This window comes from Nannospalax galili, unplaced genomic scaffold (genome assembly GCF_000622305.1).
Source record: "Nannospalax galili isolate Female #2095 unplaced genomic scaffold, S.galili_v1.0 scaffold47, whole genome shotgun sequence".
Classification (NCBI taxonomy): domain Eukaryota; kingdom Metazoa; phylum Chordata; class Mammalia; order Rodentia; family Spalacidae; genus Nannospalax; species Nannospalax galili.
The window spans coordinates 1,855,566-1,874,262 of NW_008357641.1; the positions used below are offsets into that span (position 1 = coordinate 1,855,566).

The 18,697-nt window shown below is 53.9% G+C and overlaps 1 protein-coding gene across 3 annotated transcripts in view; it reads right to left on the bottom strand.

The window, feature by feature from the left end:
• Nfix (nuclear factor I X) overlaps nucleotides 1-18,691 on the bottom strand; it is a 98,365-nt gene extending 79,674 nt beyond the window's left edge. For all 3 annotated transcript variants that reach the window (XM_008855448.3, XM_008855455.2, XM_008855453.3), the window contains exon 1: nucleotides 18,595-18,691. In XM_008855448.3, the coding sequence (XP_008853670.1) occupies nucleotides 18,595-18,621 (27 nt within the window). In that variant the 5' untranslated portion in view covers nucleotides 18,622-18,691. The remainder of the gene's footprint in view (nucleotides 1-18,594) is intronic.
• Between the last annotated feature and the right edge of the window lie 6 nt (nucleotides 18,692-18,697).

The window sequence follows — 18,697 nt, forward strand, 5'->3', positions numbered from 1 at the left end:
AGGGGGTGGGGGGAAGAACTATATGGCTTAATTTAAAATACTAAGTATCTGAGCCTTCCCATAGGTCAACCTTTAGAAACACTAGATCCTTTTGGAGGTGGGAGGTGCTGGGTAAGCAATGAAGCCTCTTCTCTATACCCGGGCTTTGACTCTTCACTGCCGCTGTGGCCTGGGAAACTCGCCCTCACTGGCACCGGGGTACCAGAGACCCGCTCCTTTCTTCTTTTCTTTTTTAAATAGCTCTTCTGCAAACCAGGCAGTGGGTCAGGGCTGGGGCAGGGGAGGGTTGTCTCCAACTCTGGGAGAACTGCCTACCGGCAGCAAGTTTCTCGGCTTGTGCCAGTTTGGGGATTTGCAAATCAGACCAGAGCAAAGGGAAAGGCGGGTAAGGAGGGAAAAAGAAAATTAAAACTGACCAGGTCTGCCCAAAAGCGCTCTTTCAGTCTTTAAATAAGACAATGCAGAACGGAGAGAAGAGAGAAGAAATGAGTTATTTCTCACTCTTTAATTATTCCAACGCTTAGCATTATTTTTTTTTAAACCCAGCACATTAGCCAATGATATATTCTAACCCTCAACAAAGCTGGTATTTTTCTCTGATTACAGACTTTGCCGACTTTGCCGTGGACAACCAGGAGAGGCAGCGTAAAAGCACGCTTCTAAATGAGACACTATTTTATTAAAATCATAGTAATGCCTTGCATTTCTATAGCGCCCTTTTAGCGGTGGAGAATCCCAGGTGCCTCTTGCCTCCTCTGCTAGGGAATCAGCCGGCTAAATCTTAGACGCAGAGCAGCAACAGACTCCAGCTCCACAGAGCGCGCACCAGCGGATGTGTTTTCTTTTCTTTCTTTAAAAGAAAAAAAAAATGTTTCTACTATTCAGTCTCTATCTCACATGCTTTTTAAAAAGCAGTAAAACTCTTTTAAATGAAAAAAATCAAGAGGACGAGAAGACAGACAATAAGGAGTTAAGTGTGGTTCTGGGAGTTTCAAAGTGGAATGGGGGACTACTTGCAGCTGGGAAGGGTCACCTCTGAGTCCAGGTTCGAGGGTACAGCGTTATGGGTAAGCCACTGCCTAGGGTGTCCTCCCCTAGTGAGCGGCCGGGGGCGAGTTGAGTCACATGCAATTGGTAAAGGAAATGGACCTGACATCATTAAAGTGCATTTAAGTAATTCAGTTGATGAGAAGTTGGTTTATGACTGCACTGGAGGGGACTAGGAGGCCCCTGGGCACTTTCTCTGAATGCCCGCGGCGGCTCAGGCTCAGAGGACGTCAGCCAGCACCAGCTTCCTCCTCCAACAGGTTCAGTAGGGCGCTCTGCGCACTCATTCTTTACCCACTTTTGCTTCTTCCAGTCTTCCCTGGAAGACCCTCACCAGAGCTGGTAGCGATGGATGGGGAGGCTTTAGCGCCCCAAATTCAAAAAGTCTTCCCCAAGAGGCAAGGCCCTGTTGGTCGTGGTGGGGGAAAATGTTTTCAGGAATTTCTTTCTTTCTTTTTTTTTTAAACACAGACTATACAACGCAAGGCAACTCCCGCGGCCCGAAGGCCAGAGGAGAGATGGAAGCGCGTTTTCTGCCACTTAGTCACATTTCTTCCCGCGCTCGCTGAAGGCCAAACACCCAAAATCCCAGCCAAGTCTGGAAGCAAAAACCTTCCCTAGAGGATTTCCTCGCCAAGGCTCGGGCAAAGAGGCGGCTTCGAGCAGGATGCGGGGCTCCGCGGCGGCGGGATGTCGCACCGCCGCCCGAAGCCGCCGCCGCCGCCACCGCGGCCGGGCTTCGGGGCAGCGAAACCGCAAACACCTGGAGCAGCCAGGAGCATCTCATTCCGGCCCAAAGGACCGCTGCCGCCATAGGGCGGACCAGGAGGGAGACTGAGGCCAGCGCAGCCCTGGCCACCGCCCCTCGCTCGGGCTCCGAATCAGCCCCACCTGATCGAAGTCCCTTCTGGCCTTAGCCGGTAAAAAGCAGCCGGGAAAGGAAAGCTACCGCAGTGGTCCTCCACGCCTGGTAAGGGCTCGCAGCAAAGGAATCGCTCCTGCGCATTTCGAGGCCCTCAAGGAAGGACCGCGACAGAGACCTCCGAGGGCGCACCGCCGAGGCCCTCACCGTGCCTCGCTCCCCGTCACCTGCCCACGAGGTCGGTGTCTGCGCTACCCACGCTACGCGACCCGTTCTGCCTCAACGACCTCTGCCTTGTGCCACAGGCATACGCTGTTCGCACCCGGGATCTCGACGCCCCGCTTCCCGCTTTTTTACCGCAGCGCACGCGCACCGCGGGCCGCGTGTGGCCGGCTGGGGTGTCCTTCGACCCCGCCACCTCACCAGGCAGGCCGGCGCTGCGGTCTAGGGCTGCGCTGTTTCCGCGCGTGGACCGCGCACATGTTCCTGTGGAGGCCCGGGGAGGCCTCGTCAACTTCCCCACCCACACTCACTCGTAGCCTCTCTGGGAAACGCCACGCGCCGCCGCGCCGTGAGAACACGGAGGGGGGGCTACGGTGGGCGGGGGCACCGGGGGCACACAGCACATGACCGGGCAGGTGGACTCGGTGGCCGGATCCGAGGGCCCTCCACCATTCTCCGCAGCTTGGAGGGTGGGCGCGCGACCGGAGCGGACCCCCACTTGAAGCCCTTTCTTGCCCCATGCCCATCCACCCTGGCTAGGGAAGCCTGCCCTCCGGGTACCGGGTACTGCGAACACCTGGAAGCGCGCGGCTGGGCGGCCACGCTAGACTCCTCCCGAGTGGGTGGGTGGGGGCATGAAATGGCCTCTTTGTGGGGAACTGCGGGGCTCTCACTCTGGATTACCTTAGCAAATAAATATCAAAAACAACCTCCCCAGAACCCACCCCGGAGACTGTGTTTTCGGGAGGGTTAGAGATCCAGCTGTACAGCCTAATCCTTCTGTGGAAGAGGTCCCGGCCTTTAAAACACACGTGGAGCATCTTCAGTGGAGAGGAAAGCCTATCCCACTTCACCCCACGTCCTTGCCTGACAAAAAAAAGGCGGGGTTGCAGGTTTGGTGTGGAGCCTAGTGGGGGTGGAAAATTCAAGCACAAAGGTGGAACTGGAAAGGCAAGGAGGAGCAATATATATACATATATATATGGTAACATTGAAAATATACAGAGCACGCAAGGGTGCCACCAGGCAGCAGTCATTCTGGGGTGTCTCACTGTACCCCTAGGGACATTTGGAGAGGAGGGTATTCAAACAAAACTCGGAGGTGCCAGTTAGGCCTCCCTTCCTAGCCCCTTCCCCCAACAACCTGAATGCATCTTTAGAGCCAGGTGCCCTAGGCAGTCTGGCAGGTGTGTGGTTCACGTGAGACACACGCGTGTGTTGGCTGGGGAGATGTGTGCCTATGCGCCTGGAGCCACAAGCGTGGGCACCAGCGGCTCTTGCAAGCTCATGAACCCACCTGAGTAAGAAACTCCAGAGTAAGAAATGGAGGCACATTGTAGGACACGTGGGAGAGCAGGGGAGTGCGTGCATATGTAGACACAGAGGCTCCTTTTAGGGGTTTGTGTGCCCCTTGCAGCTGAGCTGACAGGTCAGACCTGGATGTGTGGATAAGCCTGGGGATCAGGATCAGACGCATGGGCAAGGGTGCACTTCAGACTGGTTGCAGCTGGATTCCCCTTAGGTGCAGTGTGCTTGCCCAAATATCCTAATTGGGGTGTCCCACAGAGGCTGCATGTGCATCTTGCTCCCTAACCTGGCACCCATGATCCAACTGAGCAGGGCCCTGTGGGCTCTGAGAGAATCAAGGGGCAGGGTCCACGACCAGGCCAGCCTCTGTGGGATATTCTTGGAGCAGTGTTGGTTTTGGCTGAGGCAACTCTCGTGGGGGAAACCCCAGGGAAGGTGTGGGGGGAGAGTGACAAAGGAGGGAAAAGCTAGAGTGGGAGAAGGACCAAAGTGCCCCGGAACAATGAGGGCCTGAGGGTAGGGGTGCAGATGCCTGGAGATGCTGGGGCCTGACAGTGGGTTATAAACAGAAGCCTACAGCGGGTACTCCAGCCAGGTGGACTGGCAGGCAGCTTCAAGTCCGCAGACTTCTTCCTGAAAGGACCTGAGTCTCAGCCTATCAATGGAATCCACATAGGACCACAGGCTGCCACCACTGCTGACCACATGTACAGCTCAGTCTCACCACTGGGCAAAGACACATCAGACCCACCAAACCAGTGCCGATGGTATATGCAGTAGCTCCCTGATAGCCCCACATTGCTCAACGGCTTTTTGTTTTGCTACTGCTTTTTCTCACTTGGTTGAGTTTTTGTTATGGGTTGGGTTTGGGTTTGGGTTTGGGTTTGGGTTTGGGCTGGATTTTGAGACAGGATCTCACTCTATTGTCCAACCTGTTCTGGAACTCAGTATATAGACCAGGCTGGCCTCTAACTTGGAGTGATCCTCCTGCCTCTGTTGCTGCCTCCTGAGTGCTGGGATTACAGATGTACACCTGTACATCCTCCTGCCTGGCATCCGGTGGGACTTTAAAGCCCACCAGAGCCCCCATTGAAACTAATGAACATTTGGGATAGAAGGTATGCCTCAGTTTCCCCCAGCTATGGACAGTTTGAGCACCCGTAAGCAAGAGCCATAGGCTCTTTCATAGCCAGGCTACTGGAACCTCACTTTTCCCCACTTGGAGTATAGAAAAAGAATTCCCAGGGTTGGGGGGGAGCCTGGGGACCTGAGGGGGCTGGAAAGGTACAGTGATCTGGTTAATCCCATCCATACCCCTTCTAGCCCTGTGGGGCACTTGACCTCATGCCCCCTATTTCTTCTTCTGTAAAACAGGTTACTCATACCTACCTTGTGTTACAAAGGTTACAGGAGGTCACAGATACCTGCCTGTTAGCCTCCTGCCCAATGCCTACCAAATATAATTGCTCTGGAGATGGGTCTGTAGCTGTTATTTTGATTGTGAGGAATCTATGGCTGTGACAAGCTGTGACGCTTGGTGTGATCGCATGAGGCTGGCTGTGTGTGTGACTGTGCTGCTGCTGCTGCTGCTGTGTGTGTGTGTGTGTGTGTGTGTGTGTGTGACAGGTTGTGTGTGAGACTGTGCGTGGACGACAGATTGTGCCGGTGTGCGGCGGTGCCTGTGACAGGCTGTCACCGCGCGACAGACTGCGGGTGGCGGGGTGTTGCGGGCGTTGACTGTGAGTGGAGATGAGCAGTATGTGGAGCTGGGACTGGGGGACCCCATAAACCCACCTCAGTGAAGAAATGCTTAACAGTAAGGGCAGGAAGTTCATGGGGCCTAGGGGAGGATGGCAGCCCAATGTCCCCTCAAATCTTGGCTCTTCCATTACATTCCATGGGGTCTACCTGTTTGCAAACCTCAGACCATGTGACAAAGCCTCCTCACTGTGTCAACTCAAAAGGTTAGTCCTCAGCTCCTTGACGGGATTTGGAGAAACCCCCACCCTTGAGGGTGACTAGAGACCTCATGGAGGGCCTGAGGCCTGACTGGCTTCACTAAGGGATGTTCCCATTTCCCACTTTTCCTGACCTCCTGAGCAAGGCCTGTGGAGATCTAAGAAGAAAGAAGAGAGATCTGGGGAAAGAAGAGGCATGTGGGAACAGAAAGATGGGAAATACAAAGAGCTGGGGCTGCAGCTCAGTGGTAGAGTACTTGCCCAATGTACACAAGGTCCATCCCACACCACAGAAAGAAAAAAAGAGAGCGGGAGGGAGGGGAAAAGGAGGTGAGGGAGGGAGGGAGGAAGAGAGAGAGAGAGAGAAGGGATGCAGGGAAGGAAGGAAGGAAGGAAGGAAGGAAGGAAGGAAGGAAGGAAGGAAGGAAGGAAGGAAGGAAGGAAGACTGTTTTGCCTTGTGGTCAAGAGAGAGAAGGGATGCAGGGAAGGAAGGAAGGAAGGAAGGAAGGAAGGAAGGAAGGAAGGAAGGAAGGAAGGAAGGAAGGAAGGACAGAGACAGGGGATCGAGTCAGCAAGGTTGGCCTTGGCTATTCTAGGGGACTTGGAGAAGGTGCGTCTGCATGGGATTGGGGCTTCCAGGTCAGTGAGTACACACCATGTTACACAGGCACCCAGGTTGGGCAGAAACACCAGCCACAGCCCATGAGCAGCACTCATATAGCAGCCCTGTGCTCAGAGCTGGGTCTTGGAAATTTAACCCTTCAGGAGGGACCAGAAACCTCAGGCATGGCTGAAAAGTGGCTGGGCCACTGCAACTCAGTAGTTCTCCTAATCTGTGAGATTGAGCCTCTCAGCACCACTCAGTTTCCTTCTATGGATAGAGAAACTGAGGCTGGGGCGATCCATACAAGTATGTCCAGGCCAGGCCTCCAAAACATAAAACTATTCTAATCTGAGTTGTGTGACTTCCCCAAAAGGACAAAGCCTCACCAGCAGAAAGAATTCTGGGGACATGTGCTGGGAGGCAGTACCTGTGACACACACATACAGACATGCTTATCCATGTCTTGTGTCAGTGTGTGTGTATTGCCTGTTATGTATGCTGGACTCCAGGCTCACTGCTCTGTGATGTGCATGTGTCAGGAAGATGTATGTGTCCTGTGTATGTCTACTGAGTTTTTGTTCAGGGCCAGCTCCTGCCACAGAGTTGGGAGAGGCATGGAAGCCCCCCCTCCCGAAAGTGTGTCTTTGATACTTGCAGCCTCGGCAGCGAAAAACAAGTTTCCACAGGGCCGCCTTGGGCTGAGGCCAGGCCGTCCTCAAATAACATTTGAAGTTACTTAGCAAACTTTGTTTAGTGCCGGGAGAGGCGCGGGCAGCAGACTTGGGGGGGGGGGACAGTAAACTGGTTCCTCCCAAGTCCCTTGTCCCTCTGGGGGCACAAGTGCCCAATGCTAGGTTTGACCCCTAACAGTCCCAGTTCTGGAGAGGGGAATAGCAGCTCTGGAAGAAAGGGGGAGGAAGGGTGTGGGCACTCCATGCATGAAGACATGCTTTTGCCAACCAACGCCTGGCACTCAGATGATAATGGCTACTCTGATCTTCTGGACATCCAGAGGCCAGTGTGAGGCCCAGGAGAATTGTCAGAAATGGGAGAGTCCCTACTTTTGCTGCAGCCTAGCTCTGCCCACCTTGAGGCTAAATGAAGAGGCAGGTAGAGCCAATTGGCTTAGAGAATGTGCCCATTCCAGCCACACAGATAACAAGCAAGCATGCCCCTGATGCCCACAAGCCCGCACCATCTGAACCCCCATTTCCAGATCCCAGCTGCAGGTAGCAGAGAAGGCCGAGAGAGCAATGGCGGATTTGGAAGAAAGGTTGGCGCCTACAGGAGGGGGAAGGGAAGCAATGCCAGAAATGCTGAGCCCTAGCAGCTAGGCAGAGAGGGAGGAAGGGAGGGAACGAGTGCCGGAAAAAAAATGGAAGCCAGGTGGGCATCCTTGCCAAGCTCCAGGCTGCAAAGGGGCAGTAAGACATCTTGGGTTTTTCTAGGGAGCAGGTATGGGGGGACAGGTCCCAAGTGGCACAGGATAAGCAGGGGGCTGGGAAGCACCCAGCACTACCCCACCCCCACTACAAACTTCAAAATGGAGATTGGCAGTGGCAGCCGCTCGGCTCTGCCTGGGCATGGGGTGGGGGTGGTGGGTAGGCAGGGGGCCAAACCAAATGCCACCAGGCTGGGTATGGTGGTTGCCAACCTATAGTGCCGACCCCCTCCCAGACCCACACCTAGAACCCTTGATTCTAAAACTTTAGGAGTGCAGAAGGTCTGGCGGCCCAGTGAGAGTTGGAGGCTCAGCAGGCAAAGCCAGATCCCCCAAAAAGTATGGCAGGACCCCAAGATTCTGCAAAGATGGTATAGCCTGGTACTGCCAGGGTGACAGGCTGGTGTAAAAATAAACTGGGCCCACCCCGAGGAGCTAAATCGAGGGCTCCAGGTGGAAGTGCTACTCTGGGCCACCAGCTGCCCCCACTCCACCCCCATGGCTCAAAGTGCCATAGTCAAAAATCCCCGGGCCCATCCAGGCCCAAGTTCTGTATGGGAGAGGCTCCAGCCATCCTGGCTCCAGGTCTTAGATGGGCACCATATGATGTATAACACAGATGCAGAAAGATAACCTGAGAGGTAATCAGCCCTGGGTTCTGGACAGATGGTAGAGATGACTGTGCTGAGCCCCACACCCGACCAGGCTGCTTGTTTGAGAAAGAAAGGGATGACTAGGGGTGGGTAAAAAAGGGCACCCAGGGCTGGGCATGGTGGTGCACGCCTTTAATCCCAGCACTCGGGAGGCCGAGGCAGGCGGATCTCTGTGAGTTCAAGGCCAGCCTGGTCTACATAGTGAGTTACAGGACCGCTGGGGCTACAGGGAGACCCTGTCTCAAAAAGACAAAAAAAAAAAAAAAAAAAAAAAAAAGAAAAGAAAAGCAATGGACACCCAGGCGCCCCCGCTAAGCCTGCAGCTGCCTGTACTCAGAGGACCCTGCAGAACTCTTTCCCACTGTACCTACCAAGGTCTCAAGGGCAGGACGCTCCCTTGTTTATCAGGCTTACTATCCACCCTCCTACTGAGGCTCGCACCTCTGCCAGTTTTGCTCCCTGCCGAGCCCCCAGGGCCTAGAACAGGCCTGGCACACAGGAGGTGCCTAGTAAATATTTATCAAAGGAATGCACAGGCCCCCTGGCTATACCCCCAGCACTCAGGCTCCCACTGGGTGCCCAGCAAGGTGTGGGAGAGGGCAACCTACCTGCTGAGGTTCAAGCAGGCCTGACTCGCAGGGCTGGTCAGCCTATGAGACCACCCTTATTCTGAGCCTTGAACAGGAGATCTTGAACGTTGGAGCAGTAAGAAGAGTATGATGGGCATGTTTCAAATCTGGGTGTGACAGAGTGCAGGAATTTGGTAAAGGTCAAGAAAATGGCTACAAGGCTACTCATCAGCAAGACTTAAGATAGTGGTGATCCAAGCTCAGTAGAGACCACATGGCCTCCTACCCTTGACCTTGGCACTACATACTGCCGCTTTAGGTTTTGGTTTGCCATCTATAAAGTATACATGTCACATTAAACATAAATTTTAGCTGGGCATGGTGGCGCATGCCTTTAATCCCAGCACTTGGGAGGCAGAGTCAGGTGGATCTCTGTGAGTTCAAGGCCAGCCTGGTCTACACAGTGAGTTCCACGTCAGCTGGGGCTACAGGGAGACCCTGTCTCAAAAAGACCAAAAACAAAACAAAACAAAACAAAAAAAACCCCATAAATTTTAAAGCACTGTCTGTGAACCAAGTATCCAGATCCTACTACAGCCCAGCTTTCTTTTTTTTCTTTTTAAATCTAATGTATTAATTTTTGAAACAGGGCTGAGCTATGTAAGCCAGGCTGGTTTGGAACTTTTTAATTTTATTTCTTATGTGTATGAGTATCTTGCCTGAGTGTGTAAGGGCACCTGTATTGTGCAGTGCCCTGGGAACTAAGGAGAGAGCATCAGATCCCTTGGAACCGGAGCTATGGACAGTTGTTGCCCACCATGTGGGTGCTGGGAACCAAACCCAGGTCCTCTATAAGAGCAGCCAGTGCTCTTAACTGCTAAGCCATCTCTCTAGCCCCTGGTCTGGAACTCTTAATCCTCCTGCTTCAGTCTCCCAAGTGCTGGAACTAAAGGGGTTATCTCCCTACCCCCACTAACCTCAGTCCTGCTTTCTAAGTAACGCCCAGAGAGGTTGAGCAATGGGGTCTGAGGTCACACAGCTAGTAAGTGGCAGAGCCAGGATTTACACCCAGGAAGCTAGCTCTATAGCCCCATTCTCCTAATAACAGTGCCTGCCACACACAAGAAGGGCTCAAGGAGAAGAGCTCAGAGGTATATAGCCCAGGGCACAACACAGCAAGCCCCCTGTACACATTAACTATTGCTATGATTTTTTTTAAAAAAATTTTTATCTTTTGTGTATGAGTGTATTACCTGAATATATATAAGTGCACCTGTGCCCATGGAGGTCAGAAGAGGGCATCAGACCCCTGGAACTGGAGTTATGACAGTTGTGAGCCACCATGTAGGTTCTGGGAACTGAGCCTGGTCCTCTGCAAGAGCAGTTAGTGCTCTTAACTGCTGAGCCACCACTCCAGTACCTATTGCTATGATTTCTAAAATGTCATTTATGAATGATAGACATTCATTTTGCTATTATTCCATGAAGGGCTTCCTCTCACTACTATTCACCACCTGCACCTTTCTTCTCTCTCTCCAGGGTCAGAAATAAGGAACCAAAAGCTAAAGAATTGGACTGAGGGTGTTACTCAGCAATAGAGCACTTGTCTAACATGTGAGAAGCCCTGGGTTCTATCCCAGCACTTCAAAGGAACGAAGGTCAAAGGATTAGAACCCATGAAGAACAAGTCTCTGAACCTGCTTTCTATGACTGTAAGACAATGAGAGCAGGGCCCCCAGTCGCTGGGTCCAGAAAGTCAGTGAGGTCCTGGGCACAGGTAGACATGTGGCCTTCATGCTTACCCCCACTTCAGGTTTCTGTAAGACAGGCCAGAAAACAAGGGGTTCCAAATTCTACCAGAACAGGCCAGAGCTGTCCATGTGGCTCAGTCAGCCAGTAATGTGGTTCAGGAAGGGGCTCTCACCTATCAGGGTCATTACCAACTGGGGCTAGCTGTGGCCAGATGCAAACTAATGTGCAGGTGTCACTCTGGTGCCCATGTCACGCCACATCATTTTACACCTGTGTTCACATGTGTGTGGCCACACAGTGCCTGGGTCTGTGTGGTACTCTGTTAGCCAGTTTTCTGTCTTGAGTATGATACATGCAGATATGTACTGTGGGTGTCAGGCATTAGCTATATCCATGTGTGCTGCATGTATGGTTTGCAAGATTTCTCACATCAGCACCACTAACATTTGGGGCTGTACTGTTCTTTGTGTGGGGTGACCTGTGCAGCACCCCTGGCCTCTATTCACTCCATTCCTGTGACAACCCTTCAAGCATGCCAACCAAATGTTTCCAGGCAGTTCCTGGTGGGCAAAATCACTCCTGGAAGTACTAGGCTCAAGGGTATGTCTGTGTCCACATGTCTGAGACTGTGCTATTGCATGTGAGTGCTCAGATGTGTTATTGTATCTGGTGGGGGAGTGAGTGGGTGCTCATGTGTGCATTTCTACTACCTGACAATGTTGCTGTGTGCATGTGTATCTTCCTGTGTTTGTGTGTTCCATGTATTGCTCTGTGTGTTCCATGTGTTTCTGTGTGGTTGTATTACTGTGTCTCCGCACCATGTGGCTTCCTGCATGTCAGGTACATTGGTATGCTGGCATGCTTCCAGGTGTCTCTAGGTGTCAGAAGGGGCTCTTTTTGCATATGGACACCTGTGTGTGTGTGTGTGTGTGTGTGTGTGTGTGTGTGTACCCATTTATGTCTGACAGAGAGAAGAGTAGGTTGCCAGCGTGTGGCAGCATGATTCTTTGTGCCCGCCTGTGCCAGTAAAAGTGTGTGACTTTGTGTGAGATGGACCCAGAATAAACTCCCCTACCAGATGACTGCACTGAAAGATATTTGTGTGGACCCACCTGGATGATTTGGAACCCCCCCCACTCCCCTGTGCTTCTGACTGAAAGTTATATCCTGAGACCCAGAAGGGGGTCAAGTGTGCCTCAGAGCGACCCTTCCTCCATCTGGCTCTCACAGTTTCAGGTAGGGACAGATAGACCCCTACTCTGGCCTGGTCTGTGCCAGGAAGGTTGGCACTATGCTTCAGCAGAGGAGTAAGGTCCCTCGTGGTGGAGGTGGGCACAACCCCCTGTCTGCTGCTGGCCACCACCCCCAGCTCCCCTTAGGGTGGGGCCCAGTGGGGAGAGAGCTCCCCAGTGCAGCCCCAGCTTCTGATTGGCTGCGCAATGCCGCAGTGCCCGCCACCCGCTTCCCCTCCCCGGCTGGCGCAGCCACATCGGTAGTGGTGGCAAATGTAACTCTGAGTTCTGGGCACAGCTGCGCCTCACAGAGGCCTGCCAGCCCCACCAGAAGCCAGACACCTCAGTTCTGTGCCCCTGACCCCTCCCTGCTTGCCTGTTCAGCCGGGCAGTATGGTCACCCTGCCCACTGTACCCTCAGGCTGCCAGGTTCAGTCATCTTCATCCCCTCACCCTCTGGGCCTGGGCCCCCCTTGGCCAGGCCCACTCGGGGCTCAGGCCCCTGCAGGAGGCTGCTCCCGCCCGCACAGGGGCTCCTTGGGAGGGGGAGACATTGAGGAAGAGGTGGGGGTGGGGAGCTAGCCCTTCTTCCTTTAGCGAGCGAGCCCAGAGCTGGAGCCAAAAATCGAGGAGGAGAGATATTCAGAGAGAGCCAAGACGCGTTTGGCAGGAGAGAGAGGGAGAGAGGGAGCGGGAGGGGGAGGAGGGGAGGAGAGAGGGAGGAAAGAGAGAAAGGGGGAAGGAAAGGGGGACTCAGTTTCCAAATCTGTGCCTTCAGAGCCTCTCAGGGATAGCAAGGTATGGGCCCTGGGGCAAGCCTGGTGACAGGGTGCTGGGGACTGCAGGGACAGTGGGCTCAGGCCCACAGAGACAGTCTTACACCCAGCTGGCCAGGCCAGGGTGGCCACAGGCAAAAGCCAAAATCAATGTGCACTGGGCAGACAGAGGGAGGTCTGTGGGCTGCCCCAACACACCCGCACCTCGCCCACACAACAGGCTTCTGTCCACAACAGGCAAGGGCACAGGCAGGACCCACAGCAAGGCCACCATGGCCACACAAGCTCATGGGAAGGACAAGAAGCCAGCCTGCAGCCAGCCGTTCATCCGGCTGCCATCATGGGCATCGTGCATGGTGCCGGGAGGCCAAGTGAAGCTGTGAGAAGGGACATGTGGTAAGTGAGACACAATGGCAGTCACATGGACAAGGCCAACATATACAATGAAACGGGAAGGGTGGCACCCAGAGACACATACTGACACATGTGGATGCAGGTTTACACATGCATGTTAACACATGCATGAGACACTGATATATGCCTAGTTGTGATGTCCAGCCTTTGAAGCAGAGCTACAAAGATGGCGACGGCAACTGCCAAAGGGCTGACCAGGGATATGCCACAGAGGCACTAGAACACAAAGGTAGGGACATGAATACACATAGTAACACATACCATGACTGCACTGTCACCAAGTACACAAGAGAGAATGCATGATGGTCCTTAAAGTCACAAGCAGGTGGCACCTAGCAACAGACCCTCAGAGACAACATGGAAAGGAGCCCACGAACATACGTGACCACTCAGAGGTTCAAAAGGAAATGGTGGCCGTAAGCCGGCATGCCAGTCAAAACACAGAGAACCCTGACATCCCTCACAGCCATCTCTCCATCCCCCTCACTCCACACCCAAGGCTTTGGGGGCAGGAGGGTAAAGATGCCCCCTCTTCCTCCACCCAGCTTGCAGGGAACAGAAGCTGCATCCCCAGCACCAAGCTGAAGAAAACAGGTGGTCGTCTCCTCTGCCCGTCTTGGTGCAGATGGAGGAAGGACACCGCAAAACCCCAGATTCCAGCCCCGTTCTTGGGGAGGGGGTCACAGAACCCAACCAGCTCAAAAGATGTAGAAGGTGGCCGTCCAACAACGTCCTGCAGCCATCACTCCCACCCAGGATTAGCCTGCCTAATCCAGTCAAGAGCTCTTATACAGTCCTGCATATTCACTCTGCTCTGATGGGTTCTCATCACAATCAGTACCCATGTGCAGACTTAGAAATGGCTCTGGACCAGTGAGGACATTTCTATGTCAGTATCAGAGACACCAAGTCTCCAGGCTTTGCCCCACTCCCACACAGACCCATGTGTGCCCACATACCCTTTACCAAGAGGGGCACCTGGTTCCCATGAGACAGGGCAATCCATCTCCTCACCTCACACCAGTTACCTCCTCCTATCTGAAAGTTGGCCACTCTCTGCTTGGCCTACAGGACCCCACGAAAGGGAAAAGAGCCAAGCCACAGCTAGCCCTATCTTTCCAAACTCTTACTTCCTCCTCCAGGCAGTACACTGGGGCTACTATGACAGCAAGGGGTTCCACTCTGTCTTCCAGCCTTCATGAGCATCCTTCTCTCAGCTGAGAGATGATGACAAATGGGACCAAAATGACAATGGAGCCACTTCTCAATATGCCCAGCATGGCAGCGAGTCAGATAGCCCAAGAGATACACACACACTTCATAGACCAGAAAAGCCTTCATTTAAAGTCCCAAGATTGGGAAAATTTGAGAGGAAGCCTAAACTGCTACAAAACCTAGTCCTTGACCTCTGCTCCCACAGCCTCAGTCTGACAGCCCTGGAAACTACCTGAGACATTTATGTCTGGATCAAGACCCCCGGCTCCTGCTGGGAATAGGGAACATGGGGAACATGACATGACATAGGTTAACTGAGTGGAGCTGTGGCTCTGAGCTCTGCCTGCTCCAGCATGGGAGCATCTTCCAGGACCCCAGTTGGGCCCCCGAAATGACCTGCCCTATGCCCGTTTTATTCCCACTGTTGAGGTGGGAAGTGAGCCAGAGCTACAAAAAGAAAAGCTAGCACTGCCATGTGTGGTGGCTCCCACCTGTGGTCCAGCTCTTGAAAGGTGAAGGCAGGAGGATCAGGAGTTCAAGGTCATCCTCAGCTACAGAGTGATTTTGAGGCCACCGGGACTATGTGACATCCTGTCTCAAGAAAAATAAAAAATAAAGAATAAAAGCCAGGCGTGGTGGCGCTCGCCTTTAATCCCAGCACTTGGGAGGCAGAGACAGGCGGATCTCTGTGAGTTCAAGGCCAGTCTGGTCTCCATGGCAAATCCAGGCCAGCTAGGGCTACAGGGAGACCCTGTCTCAAAAAGACAAAAAAAAAAAAAAATCAAAACCAACAACAACAACAAAAGCGAGACCACCAAGCTAGGGGATAGTGGTTCACTCCTGTAGCCTTGGCACTCAGCAAGTGGAGGCAGGAGGGTAACTGAAAGCTCAAGGCCAGCCAAACCACATAGTGAGTTCCAGGCTGGCCTGGACTACAAGGTGAGACCCCCCCCCCATCTTAAGAAAAAATAATGTTGGGGCTGGAGAGTTGGCTCCAGCAGTTAAAAGCACTGGCTGATCTTGCAGAGGACCTGGGTTTGATTCCCAGCACCCACATGGTGACTAACAACCATCTATAATTCCAGTTCCAGGGGATCCAATGCTCTCCTCTGACCTCCGAGGGCACTGCACAACACGGGTGCACTTACATACATGCAGGCAATACACTTATACACATAAAATAAACATAATAAAATATTTTTAAAAAGAAAAGAAAAGAAAAAAACAATGTGAGTACCAGGCGGTTCAGGGACAAAGTGTAATCAATAGCTTACAGAGGGATGGCCGTGGCAAGCCAGAAAAAGCTAGAGGAGGGGGATCTCATCTCTCATAGCTTATCTCTCCTCCTGGAAGAAGTGTGTATGTGGCTGTGCAGGAACAAAGATTTGGGAACATTCCACTAACCGTACTGGGGAGTATCTAAGGGTGATTATGTGTGTGTTTGCACGTGCTTGCAACTGTCTGCATATTGGCTTATGTGTCCCTGTGGCCACAGTGGGGAGTGGGCATGGGTGTGTGTCTATGCAGATATTAGAGAAGATCTCTGTGTTCACAACTGGAAAACCAATGGCATCATGTCTTTATGTAAACATGTATGCCCATGGCTCATCTGTCCTGAGCTCCTTGTGCACACTTGCACCTGCCATGGCCAAGTGTGTGCTGTGGGCTCCGTGACTCTGGAAGCTACCACTGTCTCGAGGGCTGTGTGTTTATGTGTGTATGTATGTGTTGTGGGTGGCTGTGAACATACGTACACAGTCTGACCTTGATGACCATGTCAGGGAAGTATTTCATGTCGCTGACCCTACATCAGTACATTTATCACATCTCTAGGGTGCTGTGTGTTGAGGTATGTGTCTGTAGGACTATTGACAGTCATTGTATGTCAGTGCAAACAAGACATTTATGTCCTCACCTTGGTGGCAAAAGAGTGTGTCTCCATCCTGGTATGGGTCTCTGTTTGTTGAGGGATCCACTATGCCCACTTCCATCCTATAAGGCCCCAGGTTGCAAAGAGCTATAGCAGCTCCAGCAACTGCCCCAGCAGGCCACCCTGAATCTCAATGGTTTTTCTATGAGCTACCCTCCTACCTGTCCCCCTTGCCTTTCCCCACCAGGCCCCCGCTGCTCCAAGCCCATTCCTGCTCAATCATTTATTGACTTTAAAATTGAAGCCAATTCTGGTTTGAAAAAAAAAGGAAGAGAAAGGAGAGAGAATAAAAAGAGAGAAAGAGAGAGACTGAGACGGAGATGGGGACGGCAGAAGTAGGGGCCAGACCAGAGACAAGAGACAGAGGGACAGTTAGAAATACAGAGCTGACAAGGGACAGAAAAAGAGTGGAGATAGAGAAACAGAAAAAGACAGCCAGTGAAAGAGGTTGTTGGAAAAGCAGAAATGGGAAGGCAAACTGTGGAAACAGAAAGGTTTGTGAAAACAGAGATGTGGCTAGAGGGGAGGGGTAGCCAGACCCTGATGATCAAAGGCTCCTGCCTACCCCAAGCTGAGGGGTTTTCCTGCCCACCACGCAGGACTGGTAGCCTGGCAAGACTATGCCCACTCCCCTCCCAGGCGGCCTGCACATACATGATGTAGCTTTTGAAGACTGGAACCTGTGTTCCCTTCTGGAGTGCCACAGACTCAACCCAGGCTGTCACCCCAAATTGGAAGGCCATCCCAGTCCCTTCCTAGCCTTGTCACAGAGCATCAGCTGGTATTTTTTCTCCCAAGGTACTAGGAAACCTGAGGGTCAGGTACCCTGCCTGAGCCATGGGCAGGAAGGCGACAAGCCCAGATGTCTGGCTCAGGTGACTGGAGGGGCTGGCTGGCAGCCTAGTGAACAAGGAGGCTGCTAGAGTATACCAAGTCTTGGTCCCACTAGGCCTCAAACACCAGCCACAAAGACAAGTGAAGCATCACTCTGAAGGCAACCACACTTCAGATCCAGAGGGCTGGGTGAGGTCCTCATGTGAGGGATCCAACGTAAGGTGGCCATTGGAGGCATAGATGTGGGGCTCCCTCACACTGCTGTGATGATCAGATTGCCTTTACAAGTATGCACAATACGAAAGACTGACATACACGGTTCCTCCATCGACACACACTCAGGCACACATTGTTCAGGAAGACCAGCCCTCCTGGTCATCCATGTTTGTGCCACGCAGACCTGCACACTGCCAGTCCACAGGGGCCACACTCAGATTCTAGCAGATTCTAGACTCAAGTACACTAACATCTGTGCATACCTGAACCCTACCTAGATATATCTTCTTGCCCTTCAAAACACTCTGGTGCGGCCCTCACATACCTGGCCATACACACCTTCCATTCTAAGCTGGGGCACACTTGGCATATGTCTGCCCAGGCTCAGGCTTAGCACAGGGGGGGTCCTTAGGGATTCAGGCCTGGCCTAGAGAGCTCTCAGCAGGCCTGACTGGCAGGCAAACCTAGGCAGCCCCAGGGGTCTGCTGAGTCTATTATAAGCCCTAGCCTGGTCCTGCAGGCAAGGGTATGAGGGCCACTGTGGGATTCTGGGCAGGCCTGTGCCCTCTCAGAGCCGGAGGTGGGGTGGGGAAGTACATTGGTCAGGAAGAGTCGGGTGGCAGATCAGGCATGCTCCAGGACTGTACCTCCGCTACCCGGGTCCAGGGAACTTCGCTGGAGGCGGGACTAGACATTCTCGCTCTCTTGAAGCACGCCAGGGTAGGCACTGCTGTGTCTGCCGCTGACCTGACCTCGTGGTTTCAACACCGTCGGCCGGTAGGCCGTGTTCACCGCTGCCTCCAACCCTTCCCTCCTGCGGGTGGTGGGACAGGATTCCCCGGGACCTTTCCAGGTCCACTCCGCAGCGTTCCAAGTTCTGAGACCAGAAAGTTTGCACTAAGGAAAGTTTGGGGACGGGGGAATGGCAGCTGCAAAAGTCCAGGGTCGGCAGAGAGGCGCGGCCGGGGCTGGCAGCACGCCCACCCCTCCCTCCTCTCCCCTGCCCCTCCGAAATTTGGGAGCCCCGCCATTTTCTTAGCCCTGCTCCCATGTGAGGCCTGAACAAAGACTTTGGGGGAGACGCCCGGGCCGCTCGACCCGCCTGGGGCACCCCAGTCGTGCGCGCGAGCAATCGCCAAACACACCAGCCACTGCCACCCGCGGGGACCGCCGCGCCCGCCTGCAGGGAATGCCGTCCTCGCCGAGATCCCTTCCGCGCCCCGGGGATCAACCACCTCTTGTCGCCGTGTCACCCTCGAAAACACCGCTGGCCACCGCGCCGCCCCGTGCGCCCCACTGTCCGTCTGGAGCCCCGTTGCCCACCGCACCCCAGCAGCGCGCACTCACCACACTCGCCACCACTCTGCCTGCGCCCTGAGGGGCAACGCCACGCACGCAGCGGCCGCTCGCGCCCCGCCAGCAGCCAGCGTCCAGGCCCCAGCACCCCCCGGACTCCCGGGGACCCAGCAGCACCCCTGGGACCCCGTGGCACCCCGCCGCTCACTCCCGCCCCTCTGCCCCGCCCGGCCCTCCTCCGGGCGCGGGGTCGTCGGCCGGTACCTGGGTGAGGCAGTACGGGGAGTACATCGCTGGGCGCCCCGGCGCGAGCGCGGAGGCTGGCCGCAGCGAGGGCAGGCCCGGCGGGCGGCGTCGCGCTCCGGCT